At 32.6% G+C, this 10519-nt stretch overlaps 2 protein-coding genes across 3 annotated transcripts; both read right to left on the reverse strand.

Moving 5' to 3' along the window:
- Nucleotides 1-1414: 1414 nt before the first annotated feature.
- Nucleotides 1415-4644, reverse strand: LOC114727688 (uncharacterized). Of its 2 annotated transcripts, none has more exons than XM_028914386.1 (8): nucleotides 4059-4644; nucleotides 3453-3957; nucleotides 2546-2807; nucleotides 2291-2458; nucleotides 2091-2195; nucleotides 1955-2012; nucleotides 1762-1857; nucleotides 1415-1674 (listed from the first exon to the last, which is right to left on the reverse strand). In XM_028914386.1, the coding sequence occupies exons 1-8, from the start codon at nucleotides 4611-4613 to the stop codon at nucleotides 1615-1617; spliced, it is 1809 nt and encodes a 602-aa protein (XP_028770219.1). In that variant the 5' UTR covers nucleotides 4614-4644; the 3' UTR covers nucleotides 1415-1614. The 2 variants fall into 2 exon arrangements, with proteins under 2 accessions (XP_028770219.1, XP_028770218.1); XM_028914385.1 differs by having other exon boundaries at nucleotides 2546-2819.
- A 1738-nt stretch (nucleotides 4645-6382) lies between these two features.
- LOC114727654 (TMV resistance protein N-like) lies at nucleotides 6383-9650 on the reverse strand. The gene is made up of 4 exons (XM_028914344.1): nucleotides 9477-9650; nucleotides 7757-8261; nucleotides 6481-7588; nucleotides 6383-6397 (listed from the first exon to the last, which is right to left on the reverse strand). The coding sequence occupies exons 2-4, from the start codon at nucleotides 8242-8244 to the stop codon at nucleotides 6383-6385; spliced, it is 1611 nt and encodes a 536-aa protein (XP_028770177.1). The 5' UTR covers nucleotides 8245-8261; nucleotides 9477-9650.
- Between the last annotated feature and the right edge of the window lie 869 nt (nucleotides 9651-10519).

Raw genomic sequence — 10519 nt, forward strand, 5'->3', positions numbered from 1 at the left:
TACTTAATAAGTTTATAACATGAGGGCTACCAATAGTAATAATTTATACCTAGTTATATAGTATGCCGATCCTAATTAATATAAGAGATAGATAATTAATTTTTGATTATTAAAAAATTAGTTAAATTAGTTATTTGTTATAAATTAGTGTTATTTTTCCTAAAATATCTTTATTGATAATATGTATTAGAAAATAGAATGAAAATCTTTTAAGATGTGTAATCATCGTAAGAACTACTTTGAGAAAAAATAAATATGGGAAACAAAATGAATTGTGATTTTATATTTAAAATTAAATTAAATCTTCAATGAGCTCTTATATGCAAGACTTCTAGTATAATTTTTCAAAAATTTAAAAAACCTACAAGTGAAACCATATATCTATTAATTTACTAAAAACATGCTGATATCTATTTATATATGTTATTATGTATTGATAATTTGAAAAGGACTAGGGTTAAAATTCAATTTTTTTAGAAAAAACGGTAAATCAATATTGACAACTCATGGAAATTTATAGTAATTAAGTCACTTGTGTAAAACTGGAAACTAATTCTCCCATGCAAAACATATTATTTAACATACCTCTAAAATATAAGATTTACTTTATAGTACAAATTAAAGTAGATTACACAATAAATGAATTTTTTATTTAGAATCCAAGGTAATATTACATATCACCCGACTTAAGCAAAAATATCAATATTAATTAATCGAAATATCTAAATTATGGTTTGAACACATTAAAATAATTAAAACAGTAAGAATATTTTAATTCTAAGTAAATGAAAAAAAATTTGTATTTTCCTTTATAGAAAATACTATTAACAACACAAGATGACAATAAAGGAAAAAAAATGAATATAATACCAGGATTGAATAAAAAAAAGTAACAGATACGACAAATATATCTATAAAAAGAAGGCAAAATGTTTGGACACAAAAGACAGTAAACCTGATGATATGAAAAACCAAAACAATAAATTTAAAAGAAAACGACTTTTACATTAAAACATTAATGATTCTAATAATATTAGATTGTTTTAGAATAAATGATATATGCAAAATTCTCATGTCTTATATTTAATTGACAATGGCACGTTAAGTATATAAAGCTAAGTATATAAATTTTCTTCAAAATATAAAGATAGAACCCAAAATGAGAAGAGTAACGAAATAGACAACATTTCTTCCTATGCATATACAAACACGGAGATATTAGAGATTAGGAAATACAATGGGGGATTTGTCCTCGTGCAAACTAAATGATTTCCCCAAAACCTAAGACCATGTCTTAGGCAACTACAACAGAATATTAACTTCAAAACGAACATTTCCACACAAAAAAAAAAAAAAGATCATATGAAATGTCTTTGAGCCCAAACCATATCTCACGCTATTACAACATCAATGATGGCGAGAGATGTATAAACTATCATTTAAAACCAACTCTCACACATAATCTTGTTTTAAAATGCAAATGTCACCCACTCTTGTATGCGTTATTTACTAATTAATTTCTTCTAATCAAGTACGTCCAAATAATAGCTTCTTAAAAATTCTCTGCTCTCTTGGCCCGCTCCACCCCGACCTAGACATCAAACAATAGGCTGATCACCTGTCATGAATGAAGGTAATGTCTTCTTGGGAGTAACATTGTGGATTATTGAAATGCTGCACGTTTGAAACACATCATAACATTAGTGGCTCATAAACATCAGTTACCATATGAGGACTAGGTTATGGGGAATATATAATCACCATGTCTAATGAGTCAACTTCGTTAAGATCAATGATCTCATACATATATCTCATGATGTAATATCCACCTTCTTTATCTTCAAGTTGACGACGATACTACAAATCAAAAAATAAGAGTAGCTGGAATTTAAAAAACATAGGAATGAAATAACCATTTAAACTACCTGCATTAAGGTTCAAACTAGCTACTTACATTTGGGTATAGCCATTTTATGTTCTTTCCTCCAATGATTTGGTACGTCACAAGGGCCCTATTATTAAATATTACATAAATTAGATCATTGATTTATAATGTTGCAAACCAAAGTTTTACAAAAACAGACACTTACTCGGTGAATACTTTCTCAATATCATCACTTTGTTTGCCTCCGAGTGAATCAAACCAATGAATGATATTCGAGCCTGGGCAAACAGCACATAATGTCCAATGGTTCCTATAATATATAAGTTAATGATCAGAATATCATATTGTTTGCGTGAAAGTTTGTTGTAATTGATTATTTACATATTAATGGTGAAAACTTCTTACCCTTCACGAATTGGTGTAAGCCAACATTGCTTATTGCCTTCCTTGATAGTACTTCCTATGTAAGATATCTTATCTTCTCGTGTATGCCCTACATCTTGAATAGCATTTGGACACAAAAATCCAAATCTATCAACAATTCCTCTAAAGGAGCAAAGTTTGTAGCAAAACCTATCAAATTGGATGCCAATATGTGAGTTGTCTGAGAGCTAAATACATGCATGTGTTAGGTCTAGAAATGAGAACAAAGTTACATACCTCACAAAGAGTTGGATAATGGTTATGCACAGCTCTTGCATGCTTAGGAATTTCATGACATCTTGCTCAGTAATATAGAAATCATATTCTAATTGAGAACCCACCATCCCACTATCCATATGAAATGTGATGGGAAATATAATTCTCCTACACTTTACAGATAGTATTCTTAACCAGTCAATGTCCCTAACAGTATGTGAGTGCGTATGCTGCTGCTCACTTTGGGAAGGGAAGAAAGGGTTATTTGTAGCAGTGTCACCTTCTAGAGCACATCCTGCAATATAATATTAAAGTAGCCATTAGTTAATGCAAAGTACCTTAGTAAGTAGTAGAGCACTTTGCAAGCTTTATATTGTTAATTTTGTTTCATATACCTCATGCCTATGTTATAGTAATAATAACAATCCCTAAAATCTTATACACTATTGATGCTACTCACACATATACGCATGCATGGATGATACAGTCATGAAGATGATTAGCATTGGGAGAATGTGTTTGAGTTTACATTGTTTTCATGCTCCTTTATCAGACGGTTTCTTTGCCCTTTTTTTTTTGGCATCTAAATCGCAATTGAAATTTGAACATAACAGCACAGTAGTAATAAATTGAAACATAGTTCATTTGCTACAAGTGAAATGCTATGTGGCTTAGCTTGATGATGTTAAACAAATCCAAAAATCATGAACTTGCTATGTCATCTACAAGTGAAAAGAGAAAAGATATTTACTATTATTATTATTATTAAAAAAGAGAAATGTTAAAGGAATTAACACGCGCACAAAGAATATTCGTTCATTCATATATATTCATACATGTGTGCGTAATGATTCTATTGAAATTTTCAGAATTTCCATGCATCTGATTATATTGCATCAATTAAAAAAGAATGGTGATCACACTTTACCTCGGTCACTCCTCAAAAAATCCAAACTTTGGAAAGGATCAGTGAATCGAATATTTTCCATATTAGTCCATTCATCTCTGAGTACATAAATTTCGCTCTCTTTTACAGCATCTCCAAGCTCTGAAAGTGGACAAATCATTACATGATTCCATTGATTTTCTTTAATTCCCATATCCATTTGGAAATTCCATATATAAAGCATAATTATATGAGCCACATCATATCCCCTAGTCGATAGCTCCAGGTGAAATTCATACGCCATTAGATCATTTATGAACACTTTTGGTGGGATCCATCCATGATCCTCTGTTTGTTGAGCAATAGCACAAACACAGAGACATGGGGGGTGTTGGTCACGAAACCAGAAAGAAATGGACCTTCCTTTGTTACAGTGATCGAACCATTCTCGGATGCTTCCGCATGGCACACAAAAATGGTCTATAGAAGGGTAGGCATGCAAACCTCCAAATTTAATGTTGATGGGCACTACAAATGCAAGTAACTCCTGCAAGTCAAAGGAAATGAAGTCATATAAATATATATATATATATATATATGTAGAACTTTTTGGGTGTGAATATCAGAAAAGTGGAGACAGAAATTAACCTTACTCAATAATAAATTTTTGGACTCTGAACTCATTGATACACAATCTTCTGCCGTCAAATATCGTATGCCAGGCGGAACCTTTTCCACTTCTATTAGATGCTTGCATCCATCTAGCTTAATTCTTCCCAAATTTTGACAATGTTCTATGCATGCGGGCAAAATTGTAAAATCACTGCCCCTCAAGTCCAAAGACCTAAGATTGGGGAATGAAGTAAGATAAATATGAAGGCCCTCATTGGATATATTACATCTTTGTAGTTGAAGATTCTCTATGTTTGGACATATCATTGACTCCACTTCCATAAGCAACTCTTCGCATCCTTCAACATCTATGTTCTTAAGTTTTGGCAACAAAAAAGTGCTACTTGGTAGCTTCATTGACCTAATTCCCTTGCCCACAGTGTCATTTCCAACCTGTGTTATACGTATAAGTTGAGTAAGATTTTCAACTGATGGAGGCAATTGATTTATACCAGTTCCAACCAATTCCAAGTCTATCATTTTCATTTCACGAGTTGCTATTTCTGGAAAGTAGTTCAAACTTGAGCACATCTCCAGATCCAGATCATAAAGAGAGGGTGTATTTAATTCACTTGGAAAAGTCATAAGCTGGGCACAGTTACGTACATTCAAAGTTTCAAGTTTTGCTAATTGCCCAACCGAATTATCAATTGCAATCAAATTTTTGCAATTACAAAGCTGTAACTCCTTTAAACTTGAGAGGCCTGATAAATCAGGTATGTGAATGATATACTCACACCCTTCAAAGTTCAAAACACTCATTTTCATATTCTGCGTTATCTGCGATAACCAAAACCATATATAAAGTCTAATTAAACAAATGATGAAATACAAGCTAGCCAACCAAATAAATACACATAATATTAGGGGTGCTTCACTTGCCTTACTGATTTCCGTTGAAATGAAACAACTATCTCTCACATTGAATTCAACAAGATCCTTTGCACGAAAACCACGTGGCAAACTTGATGAAGGGTATCCTGGCCATCTCAATACTGCTAAACTATTGGGGAGATATTTGGGACCTTGTGAAAATTTTGTATTGTCAAGAATAAGAATTTTGAGATTGTTCATACTCTTGAAGGCTCTTCCATTCCATTCTACTTCTATGCATTTGGACCTTTCAAGTTGAATTATGATAATAACTTCATCTGTGCCCTTTTAATCCCAAAATAAAAAAAATAAAAAAACATTAGCAGTTTCATATATGTATAATAGTACAAAGAAAAAACATCACATATTCGAAGCTCCAGAAATGTTAAAGGTTTCCATGCTATAGTTAAATGATGGAAAAAAAAAATCCAAATCCAAATCAAAACGACGAACCAGATAGCAAACAATGCAAATTGACGATTAGGCCATGCAATAATAATATTCTTTTCGCGCGCGCGCACACACACACACACACACATTCAGTACTTTAAAATTGATGTAAGGGGCAACCACCCTATTGCGCCACTAACAAGCAGCTATGAATAAATACTACGAACGAGAAGATAGAGGATATCCAAATCATTTCACACCTTAAAATTGTTAAAAGATATTTGGGGGCTTTCTCAAAAATTTAAATTACCAAAGTTAAGCTTCTCTGTCACAATTTATTTTAGGAAAAAACTAAAGTAGTTCACCTTATTTAGTTTATCCAACTAAATTAAAACAAGTAGTTTTGAAAATTTTAAATACATTGATAGTTTTGATTACAAAATTAATAAAATAATTGTTTTCAATTTGACTGGACAAAAATATCATAAATATATAATTTTTACTCTATAGATTCTAATAGACTGTCTTATATTATGATCCTCACTTCGATTCATTTTCACCCTTATAAGCTATAAATAAAAGTGAAAATTTTCTATCATCATAGAAAAGTAGTCATAATGAAAAATGATGCAATATTACATAACCAGAAAACGAATTCTATAACAAAAACTCATGCATAATTATTAGCTGTATGTCATTTTAATTTTTATTTATTTTTCTGGTTTCTCTTATTTAGACCAATTGTCATATTTTAAAAGAATATTTTTGGAATAATTTTTCATGGTAATTTCGGTAAGGGTAGGTTTCATCGCATAGTTGATAGCATGTAAATATATAACACAAATCCCTGTAATTTCTTATCCATAAAACACAAATATTGAGAATATTAAATACTGTAAAAACATTGATAAATCCTTATTCAAAATTAAAACCACGACATAATAAGCACAACAAAATAACTTTAGAAATCGATCAAGTCAAGCTTTGGGTTAATCTTATTGAAATTCCATGCATACGGCCTGGTCTTCTTTTGAATTCTAAGTATTATCTTTCTGCATTAAAAAATAAATAAATAAAAATCTCATTAATTGTAATAAGAAAAGAAGTAGATAATTTCAATTAGTGTCAGAATTACCTCATTTCTCTCCAAAACACGCAAGATATCTTTATTTGACCATAGCCTACTGCGTTTTCCTGGATCTTTTGGTGATTGTAGACGAACGATGTCTCTCCCCATATCTTGTACCAGATCGTGCATTTGAATAAGACAGCCCCCATAAATCTTTATGAGACATTTGTCTACCAACACTCCAATATGATAATCTGGGTCAAAATCATGAGCAATTGCTACCATCTTTTTGACATATTCCAATTCACTACCTTTGTCGAAGCAAGCAATATCAAGAAAAACTTCTTTTTCAAGTTGTTGTAAGCCTTCATAGCTTACTTCTAATATTTGTTGAATCTTACCATGAGGGATTCTTTTACATCCATCCAACATAGATTTCCACTCATTTACATTCTTACCATACAAATCACGGCTTAATATTTCAAGGGCCAAGGGAAGACCACTGGAATAACTTATCACCTCATTCACAACTTCTGTGTACCTTGGAGCATCAACTTGCATCTTCCCAAAGGCATTCCAACTTAACAATTCAAGAGACTCTTCATGATTTAATCCCTCCATTTCATATATTCTTTCAACCCCATGACTCTTGAGTAAATGTAAATCTCGTGTTGTTATAATGATCCTGCTCCCCCAACCAAACCATTCACATGCCCCAGCTAACTTTCGTAACTGCATTCGTTCATCTACATTATCAAGAATCAAAAGAACTTTCTTATCTTTGAGCATTCGCTTTATGAGCTTAACTCCTTGACTAATCTCTTCAATTTCTATCTTCTCTCCTAAGAGTTTTGAAAGCATCCTGGCTTGCTCTTGTTCTAGGCCATGTTTTCCAGATCCTCCTTTGATATCATCAAGAAAGCACAAATAATCAAAATTATCAGCAATTGTATTATACACTGCACGTGTTATTGTTGTTTTACCCATTCCCCCAGTTCCATAAATTCCCATCATGATAACCTCATCATTTGACCCCAGTTGCAATAGAGAGTTTATTTTTTGCAAGCGAGAATTTAAACCAACTGGATATTCCGCAACATCAAGGGGGGCCCTTCTAATTATCCTAAAGAGGTGATCCACAGTATCTTCAATGAGTACATGTTCGTAATCTTTCCTGGAAAAGCAAACAGAAATTTCGCTCAATTCTGATTAAATCCATCCAATTCATTTTTCATATACATGCATAATAATTGTAATAATCTTCTTCAATTCTAACCATACAAACTAGCTAGGTAAAACATATAATTAGAAGTAAAAAAAAAAATTAGAAGTTGTAAATCACCTTGGATCACATGATGAACCTTTAAGATCAGCTATTTCATGTAGTGCATGCTTCCAACTTTTCATTTTTTCTTCATCAGCCCTTGAGTTTTGTCGATGTGTAGCTAGTGCTTGTCCATATTTTCCTCTTTGATGTCGTACTTCAGAAGGCTCCACATCATAAAAGATTGGCCAAACCAGTCGACCGTTTTTCTTGATACATTGATGGATTTGGACTAGTTCGTTTAGGCAAAATGTTGAGGAAGCATACTCCTTGGAAAATACAGTAATGGCCATCCTAGATTCCCGGATTGCTTTGAGAAGCGTTGGTGTAATTTCATCCCCTATTCCTATTTCTTTGTCATCAAAGAAGGTGTGAACTCCCTTTCGATTGAGCTCTTTATTTAGAGTTCCTATGAAACTATGACGAGTATCTTCACCTCTAAAATTGAGGAAGACATCGTAAGTCCATTCATAGTGTATCGAAGATATTTTTGGTCGGCGTGTCATAATTATTATTGCTTGCACTGGAAGATCGAAATCAATTTTGTCAGAGTAAATTTAGAATGAAAAATTATCAAGTATGAGGATAATATAGACAAAGACACCCTTTAAAAGAGGGAAATAACAAGGGTCTGAATTGATTTTATCATGAAAATAATAGATGTTGCCAATAACTAAGCAGCTAGTATTGTATCCTAAAAGAAAAGGGAACTACCCAGAAGAAGATGAAAGTTGCTTGTTTGTCTCCGTCTCAATCAGGAAATGAAAAGATCGACGACGAGAACTGTGGCTTTCCTTAATATGATTTGTATGCATTTGGAATTTATTTTGTTCCTCGTATAATACTGCATGTAGTATTTAAATAGGAAAAAAGCCTCGGTCTAATTAAAAATAAAAAAGCAACTTCGCTTTCATCCGCTTTTGAAATCCAGAAAATTAAAAAAAATGAAAATACTGGAACCCAAAAAAAAAAAAGGGAAGGATAATTAAGACATTGACTTTTGTTTATGCGCCCAGCTAGCTTCGTCAGATCCCTTCAGTCCAGATACTGAAGACAAACATGCAGTTTATTTTCTAGTAAACTATAATATAAAAAGAAATAATTGTAATGGATATATGGACAAATATTAATGGAAGAGCTAAACAAAAAGGGGTGAACAGTAATAAACTGTCAATTTATTAACATGAGATTTCCTATGCACGTTAGACATAACAAACAACTTTCAAATGACAAGCATAAACTGACGGTTCTGATTCAGAAACCCCACACAGACCAAAATTTGCATAACACCCAAAGACTCGAGAGTCTTGGCAAAGTGAACCGCTCATAGTTTTTCTTTATTCACAAATATCCACAGAATCCTGACCCCCTAAACAATCATCGAACAAGAAAGCCTGAGACAGAGACTTACATAGTATGATTAGGTTCTAAGTAGGTGACGCTGTATACTTGGCTTAGTGGGGGAGACAGAAGCAACACTTAATTCCTTTTTCTTAAAAGATTCAACTCAAATGAGATCCCCGACAATTTTGGAGCTGCGCCGTACTAGAATTAATCCAAATGGCACAAGAACGGATCAAGATCTCGGTTTATACACGAGTATTTGGATCCAATTCCTGGGTGAACTCAGTTGATTGAAAGATGGAAACAAAACAGTAGTTGCGAAGCGCAACTCCGATCAAACTCGTAGTAGGGTGAAAAGGACAAGAATATGAAAGAAGAGGCAGGAATTAATTACCAGATCCGAGGCGGAGAGCGATGGAGAAGGAAAATGCTAGAAAAAGTCAAAATACATGGTCTGCCTTGGATGAGAGTTGTAGAAATCTTCACTCTTACAGACGTTCTCGCAGCTCTGTTCGGTGTCTCGTCCTCTCCGCTCCAGCTTACCTCGGCAAAAATATCTGCATCTGAAAGTCTTCCATGTTGACTCACAGGCAAGTGTTGATTTGTAACTTGCAAGTAAAGCGGCAAAATGTTCAGAAAAGTTTCCAACGTTGGACTTATACGTTGATTGGATTACCGATAACATTTGCATGGCTCAGAAAGGCGATTCCAATTACCGTGGGCCAAAAGGCGATGATGAAATATTGTACTACAATATTACCCCTCGTTTGCGAAGAGAAAGCCTTGATCCCAGCCTCTTGGATGTCAAAAAAAAAAAAAATACTCCTCCTCTCCTAAATATAAAATCCATATAAAATAACTTTCATATTTAGAACTGAGAGAAGTACTTTCTAGTTAAATATTTAATTTGATCCTAAATATAGATATTAATCTACTTGGTTGACAATATTTATCCATTTGACCAATTTACCCTATAAGTAATCCCTGTAGTGATTACAAATATTGAAAAGTTTTTTTCGAAAGGTATTTCTACTATACATGAATAATAATAATTTTTAGGAAAGACAATATTTATTTATTATAAATAACTAACTTAACTAACTTTTTTAAATATTTATAAATTAATTATCTAACTCTTATATTAAAGATTGGAGGTAGTATGATCATTGAGCTACCAAATCATTTTATTAAGATAATATAAAATAACTATTAGGCTTTAAACATTCCAGCTACTTACAATACTTTATTAGCTATTTATTACATTTTATTAGGAAATTTGACAGTTGAATAATTTAATCGAACTTTCCCATAGAAACAAAAATATGTATGGAAGTATTTTACAAATATCATGCAACGAAAATCTTTTTAAAAGCCTGCTTTGCTATATTGGTGTTGCAGAACGAAATTGGTATTATGGGTTGTTTTGTTTAACTTTTC

This window comes from Neltuma alba, unplaced genomic scaffold (genome assembly GCF_004799145.2).
Source record: "Neltuma alba isolate B1F8T4 unplaced genomic scaffold, ASM479914v2 tig00012505_pilon, whole genome shotgun sequence".
Taxonomy (NCBI): Eukaryota; Viridiplantae; Streptophyta; class Magnoliopsida; order Fabales; family Fabaceae; genus Neltuma; species Neltuma alba.